General features: G+C 44.9%; 1 protein-coding gene across 1 annotated transcript in view; it reads right to left on the minus strand.

Moving 5' to 3' along the window:
• ETF1 (eukaryotic translation termination factor 1) overlaps window positions 1–18,419 on the minus strand; it is a 37,519-nt gene extending 19,100 nt beyond the window's left edge. The window contains exon 1 of the mRNA XM_056856519.1: window positions 18,292–18,419. Within this exon, the coding sequence (XP_056712497.1) occupies window positions 18,292–18,377 (86 nt within the window). The 5' untranslated portion in view covers window positions 18,378–18,419. The remainder of the gene's footprint in view (window positions 1–18,291) is intronic.
• Window positions 18,420–20,764: the final 2,345 nt, after the last annotated feature.

Below are 20,764 nucleotides of genomic sequence, written 5' to 3' on the forward strand. Positions count from 1 at the left end.
GAGAACCAAGTTTGATTCCCCGCTCCTCCACATGAGTGGCTGATGCTCATCTGGTGAACCAGGTTGGTTTCCCCACTCCTACACATGAAGCCAGCTGGATGACCTTGGGCTAGTCACAGCTCTCTCAGCCCCACCTACTACCTCACAGGGTGTCTGTGGTGGGGAGAGGGAAGGTGATTGTGAGCCTGTTTGATTCTGCCTTAAGAGGTAAAGAAAGTTGGCATATAAAAACCAACTCTTCTTCCCAGATCTCTCTACTCTCCAGCCTCCCTTTTTCAGTTTTACCCAGTCTGGATTTTTGATAATTCCCCCACGCTGTTGGACTGTGATTTACTGGGGGTTGATTGATTAGCAAGTGCAATATTTTAAATGTCATACCTGTCTCTATTTTAATGTCTCAATGTTAGTGTTTTATGTCTTATATTATTATTGCATTGATGATGTTTTTATCTTGTAAAACTCCCTGTGACCTTCTTGGCAGGGGGAATGCGGCATATAAATAAAATATTATTATTACTATTATTGAAATGGGTCAAAGGCAATTTCACCCAGAAATACCTGATCAAACCGCCTTGCCCAGAAAGGGGAGTCTGGGCACAGGTTGATAAGAAGAGGGAGGTGGGCAGTCCTCCACAGGTCCCATTATCTTCACATGCAGTTAGCCCAGGGTAACAAACGTCCCTAAGCCACCGGGAACTAGGAAGAGCACCATTAAGACTTTCAGCCCCTCAACTAAAACAGTGCAGCAGCACTATGGATGCGTGCACTGACTCCTTGAGACTTTAAGGCCCAGAACAGGAGCAAGTGCAACTATGACAGCACAGTACATAGGAGAGTTGGTTTTTCTATGCCGACTTTCTTTACCACTTAAGAATCAAACCGCCTTACAATCACCTTCCCTGCCCCTCTCCACAACAGACATCTTGTGAGGTAAGGTGGGGCTGAGAGAACTATGATTAGCCCAAGGTCACCCAGCTGGCTTCATGTGGAGGAATGGGGAAACAAATCTAGTTCACCAGATTAGCGTCTGCCACTCATGTGGAGTGGGGAATCAAACCCGGCCTACAGATCAGAGTCCAACCACTCTAAACCACCACTCTTCACCACTACACCACGCTGACTCTCATTGGAGCGCTGGGCTTGCAACAAGCATGTATGTGGTGCTTGTGTGGCAGCTCTTGAGCTTTAATGGTGTGTCTTTCCACTACTCACCTTGTTTGCTCAAAGGCAATTCATGCTCCTTCTAGGTCAGTTGCTTAATTGCAGGAACCACTGCTCTGACCACTACACCTCGCTGGCTCTCCTGACCTGGGCATGCGTGACAGAGTGGTTGCTACCCTTTGAGCTTTGCAAAGCTGGGAGAGGCAGAGGCAGCAGTGGTGCTGGCAATATATCATAGAATTGGAAGGCGCCATATAGGCTATCTAGTCCAACCCCCTGCTCAATGCAGGATCAGTCTAGAGCATCCCTGACAAGTGTTTGTCCAGCCTCTGTTTAAAGACTGCCAATGAGCGGGAGCTCAACACCTCCCTAGGTAGCTGATTCCACTGTCAAACTCCTCTTACTGTAAAAAAAATTTCCCCGAATATCCAGCTGGTACCTTTTCGCCCTCAATTTAAACCCATTATTGCAAGTCCTATCTTCTGCTACCAACAAAGCCCCACAAAAATGGACAGCCTTAATACAACGAGAACAGCTGGGAGAAGTAGTTGTGAAGTTGCCCGGCCCTCAGCAGAGGGTTGAGCTGGCTGAAAAGAGGCCAAATGTAAAAATGCACGCACCCTTAACCACTGGTGAAGCTGATCAATTCCATCACCATCATCCCATTATACTAGGAGTGGTCTTTTTAAAAAATTTCTCATAACTAAAGCTACTGTGCTTCACCAGAAGCTCTGAATAGATCTCTGAGACAAGTTCTATCAGCTATAGAGCAGTTTACACACTTAAAACACGGAGATGGGTGACTGATTTAACTGTGTCAGACATACTGTGCAAGTATAAATAGGCAAGACATGCTACCCGTGCCTACTTATTCACCTAAAACATTCCTGCCTGCACGACCAAACCTATATAGCATGTGCCGCAAAGTGTGGAAATTGAATATCAATTGGTAATGAACAATTAGTATCCATCAGTCTTCAAAGAGAGGCCTCAGCGTCTCCTGAGGCTGGTAATATGTCAGTATGCAGTTCTTTAGAAATTCCACATCCATGGTTCACCTGAAATAATGCTGTATGCATTGCCATTTAAACATAAATACATCTTAAAACCAAGCAGCTAGTTAAGGGTCCTTCGGACAAAAGCCAATTACATCAAGTTGGATCTCACACAAAATATTTGCTGACTGAAGAGATTTCCCTTCAGCAGACTTTTTTTTTACCTTCTCCTCCAAGATCAGCATGGGGAGTCAGAGGTCTGGCGCACTAAGAGGGAACTAACTGGCAGAAATACTCCCCCCCCACACACACACACAAACACTTTCTGTCAGAGGAAATCCTACATCAGAATCGAGCCAGTTTCATTAACTGTTCATTCACTGCAAATTTCATGGATGCTAGACAGGCTGCTCAATAGCTTAAACAAAGTTTTTAGAAATACTCACTGGCCACACACTGCTGCCACCTGCTGGTTAAATAAGCAAACAACATAGCCAGGAGAAAATGCAGCCTACAGGATGGGTATTAGACCTGTATACTGTCTTAATCAAGATTCAGATTAACTTTCAGTGTCCTGTAGTTTCACTGCTCTAGAAACTGATCTCTGGATACTATCAATTATTCAGAAGATTCTGAATCTTCAAATGGCTCGAGTAATTGGACCCTATGTGAGGAAAACGAGAACTATGGGCATGCGGATGGGATCACGCTAAAAAAGATGTACGAAGGTAACACTGGTTAACGGCAAAACATCTTTGGAAGCACCTGCTAACAGATTTTAGTTTATTAGATTTATACCCCCACCCTTCCCGGGCAAAGCCAGGCTCAGGCCTAGGACCGAAACAAATCTGTACCTGTTCATGCTTTGAAGCAAAAAATGCATGGAATGGTGATTTACGGTAATTTCCTTAAAACTTTTTTTTTAATTTACAAAGTGCTTCACATTTTCTGATATAAGATAACAAAACAGGGCAAAACATACAAGGCCTACCCTACAGGGCCACTGTATAGCTCATCAAAATCTGTTCACAAAGTGCCTCTCAAGCAGATAGTTATTTTTACCACTTCACAAATCACCCAAGGAGCTTCATGATGAATTATTTGGAATGATGTTCTCCACTGTTAAATCCCACACTCACCCACTACGGCACAGAAGCTGTATTGCCCACTTCAGGAACCACTGGCCATGGGGAAGGCAGCATATTTTGTCAACTTAACTGGACCCCCCCCCCACACACACACAACTAATCAGCCTCCAAAATAAAATACCTAGCAGCAAGGGCTTCAGAGGCAGACAAGGACATCATGACTTACAATACATATATTTACATCCTGCGTCGTTGAAGAATTTTGTACGTAATATGCAAATGTTAAACTGATTGCTCACAACCTGAAATCATTTTCTTTTGAGAAAAACTTGGGCAACTTTTTATACTGTAACCGAATTAAAATTTGGTAACGATGCCAGGCATGAGGTACGGCCCACAACCTGAGGCACAAAGGCATACACATGCTCCATTTTGTCTCCTGCACTGAATGTTGCCTTGAAATAGGTCCAATAAATGGACTGGAACAAAATCCTAAATATTCTTCACTTTTTAAAAGATCAACTCTTGCAATGGAAAAAAAAATCAGGTTATATAGATTCTGCAAGCTATGCAAAGCTGAATTATTCAAGAGGGCTTTATGCACAGGAAACAGGGCTGCGCTGTAACAATAGGGTTCAGAAAGAAGCTTGGTGTAAAGGGTTAGGAACTGCAGACTATACCACTGTGTACGGGTGGTACTGTCTGTTGCTGTAAGTAGGTTCCTGCTATGTGAATTCTGCTTTCATTTAACATGTCATGTTAATACTTATACTGTACCTCACCTCTGGTCTGTTGATTGATTTATTCTATATAATCCACCTAGCGTTCCAGTGAGAAAGATGGACCATAAATAACGTAAATAAAATACTGCAAACAAGACCATAGACAAAACAAGGTGCCGCTCTGCCACAGGCTTCTGTAAGACAAGGAATGTGCTGGAGGTAGATAAACACAGGTATGTAAAAACTAAATGGGACTACGAACTATGTGTGTGCCGTCAGGTCACAACTGACTTATGGCGACCCTGTAGGGCAGGAGTGTCAAACATAAGGCCCGAGGGCCAGATCCGGCCCCTCGAGAACTCTTATCTGGCCTGCGAGCCACCCAAGGCAGCCACCCCTCCCCCCCACTCTCGATCTGGGCCAGCGAGGCATGGCCCGGCCCGACCAAGTGACATTTATGTCATATCCGACCCTCGTAACAATTGAGTTCAACTCCCCTGCCGTAGGATTTTCAAGGCAAGAGACATCCGGAGATGGTTTGCCATTGCCTGCCTCCACATGGATTAAGAGTTCTGAGACAACTGTGACTAGCCCAAGGTCACCCAGCTGGCTTCATGTGTAGGAGTGGGGGAAACAAACCCAGTTCACCAGCTTAGAGTTCGCCGCACAGGTAAAGGAGTGGGGAATCAACCCCACTTCTCCAGATCAGAGTCCGCCGCTCTTAACCACTGTATCATGTTGGCTCTCTACGAACTAAAGAGGTTTTGAAAGAAAACAGTGCCACCCGGACCCATCAGTAGCATCACAGCAGGAATTCATTGGCATTCTAGCTCCTGCTGACCTTATCCAAGACACCCAAGTTCAGACATGGTTTACTTATTTATCTGTTAAAATATTTATATTCTGCCCTTTCCTCGTAGCTCACAATTGCAAATTAAAATTGTACATAATACAGTAAAACCCTACTAAGCAAGAGAACATCTCCAGCCTAGACCCCATTAAAACCCCAAGAAAATCAACCTTACAGCATCTTTTGAAAAATTTCTAAAAACTCCTCAAAGAGGAAGAATGGGGAATCCTACCCAATCCTATGAGACTATTACCAAGTCCTTAGACTAATTTCTTGAGAATTAGAATTAGATGAAACTCTGCACATTCAGACTCAGGGTTGAGAAAAGGAAAGAGATAACACTAACCTCCCCTTCATTTGATGTTCAATACCATCAATGGGAACAGTGACCGCCATTTGGCTAGTGGGATTTGCTCGTGTCAATATTTACATGACTCAACTACTTCTAAAGCCTGCTGGAGATCCCCAACAGGCTCCACTTCCGCTTTGAGTAAGGCTGTTTTCCTCAAACGCTCTTTGAAACTCAAGGCCAAGGAAAGCCATTTGGTGCATGTGGCGGGCGAGGGCTGCAGAGGTTGAAGGAAAGCCTTGCTGAGCTACGCCTCATCTGGAGGGTCCAGCCTGTCCTTGCACTGGATCACAGAGAGGGTGGCCAACACAAGCAGGGTTGAGCCCACCCTTCAGTATGGCTCTGTGTAGCAGCTCAAGCACACACAATCCCTGAAGATATCCTGCACTTCCCCAACTTGATACCTTGGTGCTCGGATTTTTCTGGATTAAAACTGGAAGAACGCTTTGCTCTTCTACTCAAACTTATACATTTTTCCCGAATCAGCATGCAAGAACACTGGTCTTTTTCTTATGAACGCCATCTGACTTTGCGTACACCTAAGAAACCCCACAAAATACCAAATTATCTAATTGTTCAGAATATGTGATGTAACATCCCAGGCAACAAAATTAATTAAATGTTGTACAGACGACAACTTTTGAAGGCCTGTTTTAACAGAAGCCCGAATATCCTGCCCACGAAGCCTCGTAAGATTTAAATTTTCCTGTGATTCAACTCAGCAAAACTCAAAGCAACATATCGTTGACTTCAGTGAGTGTACAGTACCAGGGACACTCCAGGCACAGGCCTGCACACCCAAATCCATCAGCCAAGATGTCCCCACACTTCCCCACCAAACACTCTGTGCAAAGAAGAGCTCCTGTATTGTGAAATGCATTGCAGGCCACTTTTAAAACATCACTATAGCACTGAGCATGCACAGCAGTTAATCGAGGGGAAGGAATGTATAAAGACAGTGTATAGAGAAGGGGACCATACGACCATGAAAGGTTGGTGGAAAGTGCCATCAATTCGCAGGCGACCTTTGGTGACTCTGTAGGTCAGGGGTGTCACACTCATTAGTTACAAGGGCTGGATATGACATCAATGTCACTTGGTCGGGCCAGGCCATGTGTACCATAAAATTTAATGCCAGGTACCAGTGATACAAACTTTATAGAAGACATGGGCAAAGCCAATTCATGATATTATTATTTTTTACTTAAAATACAAACATGCTTAAAACGATAACACTCTTACAGTCTTTGATAATTGATGCCTCGGGACTGGGGTGGGGTGGCTGCCTCGGCTGGCCGGATAAGAGCCCTCAAGGGACCGGATTTGGCCCCCAGGCTGCATGTTTGACACCCCTGCTGTAGGGTTTCCAAGGCAAGAGGTGACCTGCTTAGCTTTGGAGATCTGATCAGATTGGCCTAGCCTGGGCCATCTAGGTCAGGGCCATGGAAGGTTAGCAAACCATAAAAGAGCATCCAGAGAAGAGGGTGTGCAACTCCCCAATGAAGACTCTCCCTGGCCAAAAGCCCTTGGGAAACACTGAAGCGGGAGCACACTGACAAAATTGTCACAAATGGAACGCTGCATGGAGACTTGCATTTCCCGTTAAAAATAAACCCACAGAGATACATACACAGGGTCCAGTCTCTGAAGCAGCTCTTACAACAAGTGCCCTCGAAAATGAGGCCAAGTTCCCCGCCATCACACAATCTGTGTGTTGTGTCACAGTAGTACCAAAACTTGAGAGACATTCTGTTTTCCAGCTTACTGGCCCAGGAAAGAGAGGAGCAAGAAACCGCCTGTGTAAAAGACGTGTTAAGGAACTAGTGAACGCATTCCCCTCCCCTTCAAATGGGAGAAGAATGGCTGCTGACTTAATGACAGACACAAACACCCATGACTCCAGGACTGACTGGCAGTGGTAAAATCACCAGGTAATGCAGCTTTTTGGGAGGGGGGGGGAACCAAGGAAACCATGACTCAGATCTCAAAAAGGAGTGCATAACTACCCGCACCCCTTATCAAGCCAGCGGAAAGCAGCGGTTTCATGGGGGAGAATGGTGCCCCCAAGTGTGACCGGAAATGTTCAGACCTACAGGTCAACAGTACATCTTCCCATCCCTTATTTATACGACACTTTCTGAACACTGATTTCAAACTCCCCATTCTCAGTCTGTACTAGGGGCAAACAGCCTGATGCCTGTATGGACCAGCCCTGTCAGTGCACTCATCCCAGCCCTGAGTACTTGTTGCACTGCACGCTTCCACTCCAAACAGCCGCACAGCTGTCTGCTAAAAGCCCCCATGGCCAAGGCTGCTTCCCTGCCAGGGTATCCCACCTTCCACTCCTCATCACCAAGGGAAATAGCTTTGATGGCATAAATCACTCATAACAGCCAACTACGGGGCAAGTCATCGTATGTACCTGCCTCAACCAGTGTTCCAGGCACAGGCCCCTCCAAAGGTCCTGCAGGTGCTGCATGCCAGCCACTGCTTCTTTACCAGGGGGGTAAAGCTGAAGTAGTTGGGCCACCAGTGCCCTGGGTGACACAGCCTCCCATATTTCCAGCCATGAATGCTGCCTTCCTGGTCCCACGGAGGATCTGGTCCCTCCAGACAGCAACCCCCCCCCAAACTAGCTTTCCCAGCTCCCCATCTATGCCAGCCAGCCATTCTCCCACCACTACTTCCTCTGGTGCCAGCGTGGCGTAGCGGTTAAGAGCGGTGGTTTGGAGTGGTGGACTCTGATCTGGAGAACCAGGTTTGATTCCCCTCTCCTCCACATGAGCGGCAGACGCTAATCTGGTGAACTGGATGTGTTTCCCCACTCCGACACATGAAGCCAGCTGGGTGACCTTGGGCTAGTCACACTCTCTCAGCCCCACCTACCTCACAGGGTGTCTGTTGTGGGGAGGGGAAGGTGATTAGAAGCCGGTTTGATTCTCCCTTAAGTGGTAGAGAAAGCATATAAAAGCCAACTCTTCTTCTAGAGTGGCTGCAAATTATGATCAGGCTTCGCATTCCGCCGTGGTTTTAGGTCACTGCTGCCCCACCTATTTTCTGTGAACACCATCCAGGCTACTCACTGTCCCTATTCCCACTCACAAGGGACTGATTTCCCAAACCTGTTCTGCTGGCAGCAGTAATTTCCCCCTGAGCAAGGAGCCTTCCCCTGATGCAGGCAGCTCTTCTGCCAGAGGAATATACCGTATTTTTTTGGGCCAGCAGACCTGTACTTCATATAAGCTTGCAAAACAGTACAGCTGTCCTTCTATGACTACTGTACCTGAACTCCAAATTTTTCAAGTCAACCAATCAAAATTCCCGCACATGACGTCTCAATAACATAGTGCAATTATGCATCAAAGCCACGTGTAGCAAGCTACTTGCTAGAAATCGGGTTGAAATTTAGAACCGGTCATATGTCATGGTTTGCTCTTGGCATCAGAAATATTTAAATCAATTATTGTTGGTGATGCCTATCTAAACCGTGTAAGATCTACATCAGCATTCCAAAAAGATCCATTCATTGAAGAAAGAAATGAAACTGGGTTTGATGTGGGTGGTGAGAAATGAGTGCACCCATTAGATCCAAGAAGCAAGGACTGTTTTGGCTTTAGGTCCTACAATATTTCAGATGATTGTATCGAATCCAGTTCCCTGTAATATTGAAATATTTAGCAATTATTTGAAATATGTTCTAATACAAGATACTATACCTGCGCTGTGGATGGCCCGGAGAGAAGTGACAGAGCATTTGCTCTATCCATGCATACGGCTCAAGGTTCAACATCTGGCACAGTTATGACAAGAAGCCCAAGATTCTAGTGAGCTGCTGCCAGTCAGGAGAGATAACGCCAGACTCCACTGGCCAAATATTTTAGTATGTCTGCTGTAAATTTAAAAAACAACAAGATTCTCCCCACACCATTTTTTCCATATTCTTTTTAAAAAATGTTGCTTTATAGATTTGTTTTTGGTAAAATGTTGTTCCTAACTCTCCAAAGTTGCAGAGAAAAACTTCAGAACAGTATATTTTATGGCTCCAGATAAAAAAGGTAAATGAGAACTCTCAAAATGGTTTACTTCAAATTTTGAGATTTAGGAATTCTTTATGATAAGAGAAGCTGCATTATGATTTTTTTAAAAAAAAGATGGGCTGACAGTAATCACGGTTCATGGCCAAGACTGAATCTGTCCAGCATTCCAGAAACTATTGCTCAAAAAGAGTCAAAAGCTCTGCAGTTGGGAGATAATGCTTTCAAATTAAACAATAACATGGCTGTTTACCAACCTGCTGACCAACATAGTTCCCTCATGGCCCCTTGACCCTGCTTCTCCCTGCCCCAGAAAAAAAAACCTACACATAATAAATGTGAAGTGGAGATCAACTAAATAGCATTTGAAGAAATGGTGCCACAAGATACCTGTTTTGCTTTTTCTATAGAAGGCTAAAAAGGCCACCACTAATGACTCCTTCTCAAACTTTCAGAAGTGGGTCCTACTTAGAATCTCACTGTTAAGGATGCACTTCTAAATTTACTATATGGGGGGGGGGGTTTCTTTCCCAGCACAGGAAATCTCAGATCAGTTAACAATGAACATGCAGTTACTTTATTTTTCTTATTTCCCCCATTTCATAGAATCATAGAGTTGGAAGGGACCACCAGTGTCATCTAGTCCAACCCCCTGAACACTGCAGGAAATTCAGCTACCTCCCCCACACACCCCCAGTGACCCCTACTCCATGGCCAGAAGATGCCCAAGATGCCCTCCCTCTCATGAGCTGCCTAAGGTCACAGAATCAGCACTGCTGACAGATGGTCATCTAGCCTCTGCTTAAAACCCTCCAGGGAAGGAACACTTACCACTTCCCGAGGAAGCATGTTCCACTGAGGAACCGTTCTGACTGTTAGAAAATTCTTCAACAACAAACCTGTGAGGTAGATTAGGCTGAGTGTGTGACTTGGCCAAGGTCACCAAGCAAGCTTCCATGTGAGAGTGGGGATTTGAACCTGGGTCTCCAAGATCCCAGCTTGACAGTAACTACTACAATGGCTCTTCAGAGGTCATTATTTTAAGAGACACATAATTTTATAAAACAACACCCAACTGCCTCAAATTATCATAAATGTATTCAAACAGGAACAGTTACATCTTCACAAGATCCATGCTCCTATAACATTTATTCAGTTACAGAATTTTGACAAACCCTGAAACTTCACTCTGCATAGCGACAAAATCCAAATATGAAATACAAGATTCTCAAATATTTTAAAGGTTTACTTAGTCATTTCAATAAATAAACTAATTATCCAGATCTGCAGGTGTCCAAGTGCATGATCATTAGAGGTTCACTTAAAATATAGCTACTGACTGGTTGCCAATAGTAATTACAAATGGCTATCATTTTTCTTTTTTGCTGCAGTACATTTTGAAACTGAGCAACAGGTTTTAGTCATATTAATTTAATTTTAAGATATATGTGCAGCAGGCGAAGAACGGTTCATTGTTCCCTTTGAACTTTTCAAATGCATTTTAAAAGACTGGGCTGGTACATTAGGGAGTTTATGCAAATATATTCTTTAGTCATGAACACCTGTATTAGGAGCATATATTGTATTTAAACACTTTGAGGGGTAGTTGCTGGGGAAAAACCTGAAGTTTGAAACTGCCCAAATAGAATAGTATTGTACCCATGCCTGTTACTACTTTTATAAGTGCATTTTTAGAAAATGATACTTCTCTGTGAAAACGTTAGTGGAAATTTCCCCATTATGTATTTTTTTTATCCGCAGCACTAGAATGCAAACTGACTGGTAATTTTCCTAACTGCTTTTGTTTTAAAAGTAAGCTTGTATGGGAAAGGGAAGAGAAAACTGTCAACTTTGAAAAGTTTTGAAGAGGCAAGTTGGAAGTTTCATTGAAGACAACAGAACAACTCTAAACAAATGTGTAAACCGGTTACTGTGAAGAGTGATACAGATTACTTAACTGCCAAATGCAGGTATAAGAAACCAGAGATTAACTGATAAGAGGAGCATCATGAAAGAAGATGTGTGACTTGATAGATAGATATATATATCAATAAATAAATAAAAAATGTGTTATGCAGGAAGGGCACAGGCTGATCCTGTTATTAACAGATTAAAATTCCACATGAGAGCTACAGGATTGGAAAGATCAAACTAGAACAAAGGTCACTTATTCTAACCCCTGGCATGGAGCACAGGAGCAAGAAACTCCCCTATGGGCTATTATAGACTTCCTTAAGGCAAACAGAGCATCTAGCTCCCTGGCTCCTATAGTTAACCAAAGATTTCGTGTTCAGATTCTTAATTATGGCTCAGGAAAGCTGTACAAAATGCATTGTTTATGAGGCTGGGTTTGATTTTGAACATTAAACTGCAGAAAGCTTCAGATTTCCCCCTTGGAAAAATGCTTCTAGATTTTAAGTCTCCAAATCCTGTGAGGAAGTCTCAAAACATCACACGAAAACTCAGCATCTGCAAGGAGGTTGGGAGGAACTTCCACACCAGAGCTGGTGAAGGTCACGTGCCCTCCGGATCAGAATGGAATCAATTACTCTTGCGTAGCACAACTATGTTAGGAGATACAACCAGGAAGAGTTTTCCGGTACAAGAATTGCCTCTGAAGTGGGGAGGTTAGTCACTGCCTGGCCATACCTTATGAAATGCTGTTTCTTAAAGGAATGGGCCATCAGATTTTCAGTCTCCTATAACCATTATATAGTAATATACATATACCCACACACAAAGTACTGAGACCAACTGTTGGCAAACAACCCAGACCAAGGAAGGCGGGCTTCAGACAGAGTGTACCCTCTAGAGCTGTCATTTTAAATTAAAAGGCAAACGAAATAACAGTATAGCTTTCTGGCCAGGTCCATGATAACTTGGTTCCAACATGGTTAACCTTGGACACAAGGGAAGTAGCCAGATTTCAGCATCTGGGCAACCAGAAAGCTACTGCTTTTGGATGGGGAAGGTGCCCTAGTCAGCGAATGGAGCCCTAAAACTAGCAACAAATATAGATAGGTTAGCTGCTGGCACTCATCTCTGCCTCTTTCACCAGATTCAGCTTTGAGCGCATTTTTAAAAGATCCAAGAAATGGTAAACAGGTAAAACAAAAAAGAAACTATAAAAATTGCAATAAAAAACAGGGCAAGATTCTACCCGGACACGGGGCCTGTAACCTAAAACGGCACTAAGCAAATTATGAAGCCTTCCTCCAACTTGTGATTTTTCTACTAAAGGAAGGTTCCTTATGCTGTAGGAACCTCCTCTAGTCTAAGGACGGATACCTCCCAGTACATAAACATCAATATCACAAGGAAAAAGAAATGTGTGCTTCTAAAGGAAAAGGTCAGAAAGTGTATACTCCTACAACTACCTGTATACTATGCTGTGTGAGCAGACCTTTAAACAGTAACTTCAACTTTCCTGCCTCTACCTGCAGTAGTTTATGACCCTGAGGTAGTATTTCCTTAGGTCAGTGGATCCCTAGATCACCATGGGGCTCATAGTAGGGGTTGCTGTGGAAAGGGGGAATCAGTGAAAATTGTCCTCCCCTGTTCCATGAGCGGAAGTACCCCCCCAGCAGAAAGAGAGCTTGGGATCCAAGTCAAAATATTTAATAGATCACAGAAGCAAATTTAGATACTTTGCTGAGTTCCAACACCAAACTCTTCTCTGCTATCTCATCAATGTAAAAGATGTGCTGTAATGCCCAGTAGATAAAATGAGCTTAAAACAGGATAATATCATTTTAACAGTGAAAAGATTATTGAAAATACACTAGCCCATTCATGTAATTTTCCACAGCTTATGCTAAACTCTACCTTTTCACTGTCTTTTGGGGCAAAATTGTTTTTCTGAAAAGGGCAGGGGAATGTAGGGAAAGGAACTTTTTTACCCTATTTTTCTTTTTCTTAATGCTTCTTCATCTAGTTTCCATTTTGTCAGAACTCACTTTTTTCTAAGAAACCTTAAATAGCCTTGCACTCAGGCAAGTTAAGCCAACAGAGCACAGTATGATAATTACCTGATGCTTCACACACACATGGCATCACTTAGCTGTGAGTTGCCTGGGGTGGAGTGGATGACTTTATAAAGCAGATTAGCAGGAATCTCTACTCATCAGCCATCTTCCCAGTTCCCTATTCAGCCCAAACCTGTGTTTGTCACTCTAAAAAAATGTACTATATTGTCTATTATGCATTCTGTAGCTTCACACGTTACTCTGCATTAAAATTCCACAGCTAAGGTAACAGATAAATGCTTTCATTTGTGCTCTCTGTGTGTGTGTTTTAAGGGGGGCACTTACAGTATGTTTTTTTTTTGGCTAAAAGTCCAAGAGTCCTATCTACCACACATTTCCCTTTAAGCTCACTTTCCTTTTTAACATTAGAAGAGTTGGTTTTTATATGATGACTTTCTCTTCCACTTAAGGAAGACTCAAACCAGCTTACAATCACCTTCCCATCCCCACAACAGACACCCTGTGAGGTAGGTGGGGCTGAGAGAGTTCTAAGAGCTGTGACTAGCCCAAGGTCATCCAGCTGGCTGTGTGAGTAGGAGTGGGGAAACCAATCCGGTTCTACAGATTAGAGTCCACTACTCCAAACCACCACTCTTAACCACCACACCATGATGGCTCTTAAGCATTCTTAGGATGGGTACTTCAAATATAGATATATTCTAATAAGCCCAATGCCCTGGACAAAAGGGCTGCTGCTTATAAACTACCTTAAGATTTCCAAAGGTTTGGTTGAAGCAAAGAGTTCTACCATAGTTTTAGAACAAAGGGGAGGGCATAGCTATAAAGGTTATGCAACCAGACCATTTGCTATGATGAAACAGTCATGCATAGCATTCACAAGTGGACGGGGCAGGCGGGGTTCAGCCTTCAGTTTTCTTCTGGCTTGCTCTCTACATTGACAGAATATGATCTAGCTTTGCATAGTGCTGGAATGCAATGTTTACCAAAGCAATCTTGGCACAATAAAAGTGGGCCACAGGAAGTTAGCACCGCTACATCCAACATTATGGATTCACGGATGTAACTGCTCATAGCATTTTGGAAACTGGTCTTACTTCAAATATGCTACAATCATTGCTGTGGAATACTCTACTAAAAAAAAGTCACCTCTGGTCATTGAATACGACTTTTCAGCCCTTTGTGTTTCAACCATACAAACACTAAATCCATTTCCAGTGTTAGCACCTTCAGAACCTCCATCCTGAAGCCAAAGAAGCTTAAAGAAGAAGAGTTGGTCTTTATACCCTGCTTTTCTCTCCTTTTAAGGAGTCTCAAAGCAGCTTACAATCCCCTTCCCCTCCCCACAACAGATACCTTGTGAGGTAAGTGGGGCTGATTTTGGAGACTGGCCCAAGATCACCCAGCAGGCTTCATAAGGAGGAGTGGGGAATCAAACCCGGTTCTCCAGATTAGAGTCCGCCACTCTTAACCACTATGCCACGCTGGCTCTCAAAACAAGCTGTATGAAAACCATCACCAATAATAAAGACACCTCTGCTTGCTTTCTGACTGCTATCAAAGTTTACCACCCAGTAATCCATAGAAATCCCTGAATTCTCAGCAGCTGAATTAGCAATTAAAGAGTGTCTGGGATCCAGACAGCTTGAATTATGCACACACAAAATGGGGGGGGGGGGAGAGCTGATTTTGCCCTCCAGCAGTGGCATCTTGCAATTCAAGAGCTGCTGCCCAGGAAAGGGGAGGGGGTTTAAGGGTTTTACTACTAGGGTAATGTTTCTATGCAGAAGAATCCCCACCATTGTCACTAACATGACATACATTTCAACTCCCAGTGAGCTGCATATACCTGAGCTTCTAAACAATTCAAATTTTCTAACTTCTCCACTAGAAGCAGACTACAACCAATGGAAAACCAGATTCTTCTTGTGTGGGGTTCAAGGATCACAAACACAGCACTGTCAGGCAGGGAAAGTTGCTTTTACATCTCCTTTTCTCATTCCTTTAAAGACGGATAAATGGTAGTATACAGAAAACAGCCACAACTGACTTTTAAACACAACAAGTTGCTAGTGAATCATACCATTACCTCATTTTTACCACTGGGACCTAACTACACACTTCAGAGAAGTCAGTCACAGGAAACCCCTGATGAACAGGTATAGAATTACCAGCTCCCTTGGCAAACATTCAGCTGACCTGTCTCAAACATTATGAGAGTGGACATGCGCTAAACAAGATACCAAGGAGGAGCGCAACTAAAATTGCTCAATGATGTGCAGAGACAGCTTTTAGCAAGCTTCCACCAAAAAACAAACAAAAAACAGTCAATCCCAATGTTAAATGTCTGCCTGACCAAACACTAACTTCAGGTAACAGACAAGGGAATTTCAAGTAAAACAGGGCACCCAAGTATGGATGTTTCAGCTGCCTTTTTGAAAACTCAGGCGTGCCAGCCGCATTAAATACTTTCAACACTCTGCATGCAAATCTACAAATGAAAGGCACAGGACAGTGGCAAACGCAACATCCACAGAGGTCACCATGCAGCTGAAGAAGGTAAAGGAAGGTATTCCTCCTTTAAGATTCCAAACAACCTGGCAGGCCTTGGTAGCCAATCATTTCAAAGGCCACTGACCCTGAAATGCCCCCCCCCTTTCCAAGTCCTCTAGCATGTAACTAGGACTTAGGAAGAAGCAAGTCTTCAGTTTAACAGCAAGCTTTGGGGACCCTCAAAAGTAGAAAGAAAAACTTAACTCTTTCCAAGGATATCTAATGCCCAGAAAATAAGGAGAAGTCTGCACAAATCTTTTCTCAACTCTTCTGAACATGCAGAGGGGGGAAAGGGTAAGGCCTGTCTCGCTGCCCCTCAACATGAAGTGGAAGATCCTTCCTGCCAAGAAGACTTGAGGAAGGATCTCTTGCTGTGTGCTAGGAAAGCAGAGGGAAGTGGTCACAACCAATGTTTGTGATCGTCTCTGGCTACCACATACGTGGACCTATCTCCAGTTACTGTTCTCTAAGGGCTTAATAGGTCCCACCTATCTTTATTAAAAGATAAATTAAAGTAGTCCCAGGTGGATAAACATTGTGGGTGGAAAAGTCCCACTTCTTTGGCACAAGGAGGGGTACATTATTATAAATCAAAAAGAAAGTATACGGAGCCCAACTATGATCTATAGGTAGGCAAGAGAAACAACTGTTGCTAAGCAAGTAATATCACATGACCCAAGGAAGGCAGGATTACTCAGTTACTGGTATAACAGGGCCCCACCTAAGCAACCTGCATGGAAGCTACCATCACTGGGCTTCAAACAAAGGAAATTTCTTTGTGAGAAGGCAATGGAAAATGCCAGCTTCTTATGAAAAAACACAAAGGGGGAAGGAGGAAAGATTACACATGTGACAAGGATAATACAGCCTTTTATATATTTTGAACCCACTCTTGCTACATACACTTAATGTCATCTCTATCTTCACCAAATGACTGTTGGTAACCCATTCATGAGAACAAACAGAACTGGGCCCAGCTGAACATTGTGTGTGGTCACAAGGGCAGCTCTCAGGCAACAGGTTCCCAAAGGATCCCAAACTGTGAGGGTTGTGCCACTTCAGACAGCAAATAGTGGGGTGCGCACGTGTCACAAGACAGAATGCCCCTCCACATTAGACATACACAGAAAAGGGAGGAAGAAAAAACAACAGATCCTTCCCCATGACATTAATTTTGCAGATGACACCAAATTGGGAGGAGCAGCAAACACCCTAGAAGATACAGAATTCAACGAGATCTCTACACACTGGAAAAGTGGGCAGATGTGAACAAGATATAGTTCAACAAGGATAAATGCTGACTTCTACATCTGGGTAACAAAAATGAGGAACACATACCGCATGGGGGGGATATACCTCTGGGTAGCAGTGTGCGTGAACAGGATCTTGGGGTACAGGTGGAGTTAAATATGAGCAGCCAGAGTGATGGAGTGACAAAAAAGGTCAATGTGATGTTGGGGTGCATCAACAGAGGCATAACATCCAAATCACAAGATGTCATAGTTACGCTGTACACTGCATTAGTCAAGCCACACCTGGAGTATTTGTGCGCAGTTCTGGAGACCTCACTTCAAAAATGATGTGAACAGAATGAAGAAGGTAAAGAGAGCGACAAGTATAATCAGGTGCCTGGAGAGGGGTCAGACACTCCCGGCCCCAAGTAATATTACAGTGCAACCCTGTGCAAAGTTTACAGCACTTTACAGCCCATTGCCTCCAATGATCTAAGACTGGAGTAACTCCTCACATGAAGTAGAAAAGGGCAAGAGTCCAGTAGCACCTTAAAGACGAACAAAAATATTTTCTGGTAGGGTATGAGCTTTTGTGAGCCACAGCCACAGATACCTGAAGAAGTATCTGAAGAAGTGAGCTGTAGTTCATGAAAGCTCATACCCTACCAGAAAATATTCTTGTTAGTCTTTACGGTGCTACTGGACTCTTGCCCTTTTCTACTACTGCAGACAGACTAACACTGCCACCCACTGAATTACCCACATATGAATGCAGTCAAAAAGTTGTGACCTCGAGTCTCATTCTCTACGGGGAGGGCAGCAGCTCCAGCCTCGTCCCTGAACTGTTTCCACTTCAGCCTACAAAAGGCAGCTCACGTACCTGTATTCTACAGCACAAAACAAATAAAAGAAAAGCCAACATGACTGCGGGGGTGGGAGGGGGGGACACGACTTAGGCCAGGCCTCTCCTCCATCCCATTCCATATGGGAATTATATATATATATATATACGTATGTGTGTGTGTATATATATAGATATAGATATGTGTGTGTGTATAAAATTCCCATATGGAATGGGATGGAGGAGAGGCCTGGCCTAAGTCGTGTCCCCCCTATATATATATATAGTCCCCTCTCCAAAAGACAGGCAGCTGTGCCCTGAATGGAGTTCTTGAACTGCTCCGAGAATGAGACCTTTAAAATAATTAGTTGTTTTTTGCTTAAAGACAAGACCAGGGTTTGGGAGGGGGGGGGGGTTTGTTAAAGCGTTAATGTCGAGCCGCCGCCTCCACCACTGCCGCCTCCACGGGGCTCCCCCGCTCACCCGCGCGCCGCCTCGAGGCTCTTGATGAGCTTCTTGATCTTCCAGATCTCCACGTTCCTGTCGGCAGCGCTGGGATCGTCCGCCATCTTCTCCCTCCTCCTCCTCCTCCTCCTCCGCCCCTCCTGCGGCTGCAGCCAGCCAGCAAGGCCGCCGCCCGGGAGGAAAAGAAGAGCCCCCGTTAAAGGAGAGGGAGGGAGGCGGCCCCGGCCTGGGCTTCTCGCCCCGCTCCCCTCACCCCTCACCCCGCCGCCGCCTTCCCTCCCTTTCCGCCCGCCGCCTGGCCGGCCCGCGCTCTCCCGCGTCCCCCCTCGGCGCTCACCTCAGGCCCGGCGGCCGCCTCCCGCGCTGCGGCTCCCCTTGGGCGGACGGCAGCGCTCGGGCGCCTCGCGACGGCGCCTGTGACGTCGCTAACCGGCTTCTCCCTTCCTTCCTTCCCCCTCCGCCTCTCCTGCTCGGCCCCCTCCCTCGCGCGCTCGCCCTCGCCTCTCCTCCGCGCTGCATGTGTTGCAACCCCCTCACATGGGGCTGCCGATGTCACTTCCGGCGCCTCCTTCCCCGATCATTAAAACAGCAGGCGCCTCGGCGCGCGTGAGGCGGCCGGCGTCGCTTTCCGGCCACTTCTCCTTCTCTCATTGGTTCGCCATTGGACGGCTTCCCCCCCCCTTTTCCTCCGGAAATCTGGCCCCCTGCGCGCGCGCGCGGGGCACGGCGGGAGTTGTAGTTTCTCCCCGCCCCGGGGGCCGTCCAGGGCGGATGTGCGGGCTCTCGCGTTGTCCTGCCCTGAGCGGCGCGAGCTGCGTCAGGTTGCGTCGGATTTAAAAGGGGACGCGCACGCCCTTTTTTGGGAATGCGTGCGGAGCCCGTGAGCCAAAAAGGGTTCGGTAGGGCGGGGTGATTCTACAAGTTCTGCATGGGACACGCATTTGCGGATGTTACAATTACTTGCACGCTGCTAGAGTTGAGAGTGGATCCTAAACGCTTCGAAGCCAACCCCCTTGAGTTCTAGGAGACTTAATCCCTAGTAAGTATAGAAGAGCAAGAGGCCAGTAGCACCTGAGAGACTAACAAAATTTCTGGCAGGGTGTGAGCTTTATTTATAACTGAAGAAGTGAGCTGTGGCTCACGAAAGCTTACACCCTGCCAGGTTCATACTCCTGCTAATGTGATTTATGCCATCACATGCCAGCAATGCCCTTCCACGATCTACATTGGACAAACAGGTCAGTCTCTTAGACAAAGACTAAATGGACATAGAGGGCAAGAGTCCAGTAGCACCTTAAAGACTAACAAAAATATTTTCTGGTAGGGTATGAGCTTTCGTGAGCCACAGCTCGCTTCTTCAGATGCTGTATCTGAAGAAGTGAGCTGTGGCTCACGAAAGCTCATACCCTACCAGAAAATATTTTTGTTAGTCTTTAAGGTGCTACTGGACTCTTGCCCTTTTTGACTACTACAAACAGACTAACACGGCTACCCACTGTGAATTATCTAAATGGACATAAGTCTGGCATCAGAAACCACAATATTCAAAAACCAGCGGGAGAACATTGCGACCTTCCAGGACACGCTGTTGCAGATTTAAGAGTATCAGTTCTCTTACAAAGGAATTTCAAAGGGAGATTGGAAAGAGAAACGGCTGAATTACAGTTGATGTTCAAACTAAAGACAATGCATTTATCTGGGCTGAATAAAGACCTTGCATTCGTGGCTTATTACCAATGCTGATTTCTCCGCACCCATCTCTCCCCTGGACATCACAGACTCTTCTGCATACCACACCTAATCCCATCACGCCTGCTATTCACAATTACATACTGTTAACATTGACATACTAATGCTTGTCTGAATTCACTCTCCTCTACTTAAAGACAGATGGATTCACATTCTAGCTGTGTCTGAAGAAGTGAGCTGTGGTTCACGAAAGCTCACACCCTGCCAGAAAATATTTTTGTTAGTCTTTAAGGTGCTACTGGACTCTTGCTCTTTTCTACTAACCCTGCCAGAAATTTTGTTAGTCTTTAAGGTGCTACTGGACTCTTTTCTATTGCTAGTGACACTAATACGGCCACCCATCGTGATCGACCTAGTAAGGATAGCATTGCAAATTTGAGACTTTCCAAAATGGATATAAACAGAACAAATTATATGTAGTGTGGAGCTGAGCCTGCCCAACTTTTATAATTGATGTTGTTCCAAGAGATCGCCAGACGGCACAGATCATTTCCTCAGAGAAAAGGGCAGTTTTGGAGGGAGGACGCTGTGGCTGAGTCCCCTTCTTTCCCCAAACTGCCCTCCCCAGGCTCCACCGCCAAACCTCCAAGAATTGCCCAATCCAGAGGTAGCAAACCAACCTCAGCCTAACCTACCCCAAAAGGTTATTTTGAGGATAAGAACTGCTTTGTATCCTCTTTAGGGAGAAAAGCATGGTATAAACAATGTTCTCCTGTTCAGTATTGTGTATGCTGATTGGCAG

Source organism: Euleptes europaea, chromosome 10, assembly GCF_029931775.1.
Source record: "Euleptes europaea isolate rEulEur1 chromosome 10, rEulEur1.hap1, whole genome shotgun sequence".
NCBI lineage: Eukaryota > Metazoa > Chordata > Lepidosauria > Squamata > Sphaerodactylidae > Euleptes > Euleptes europaea.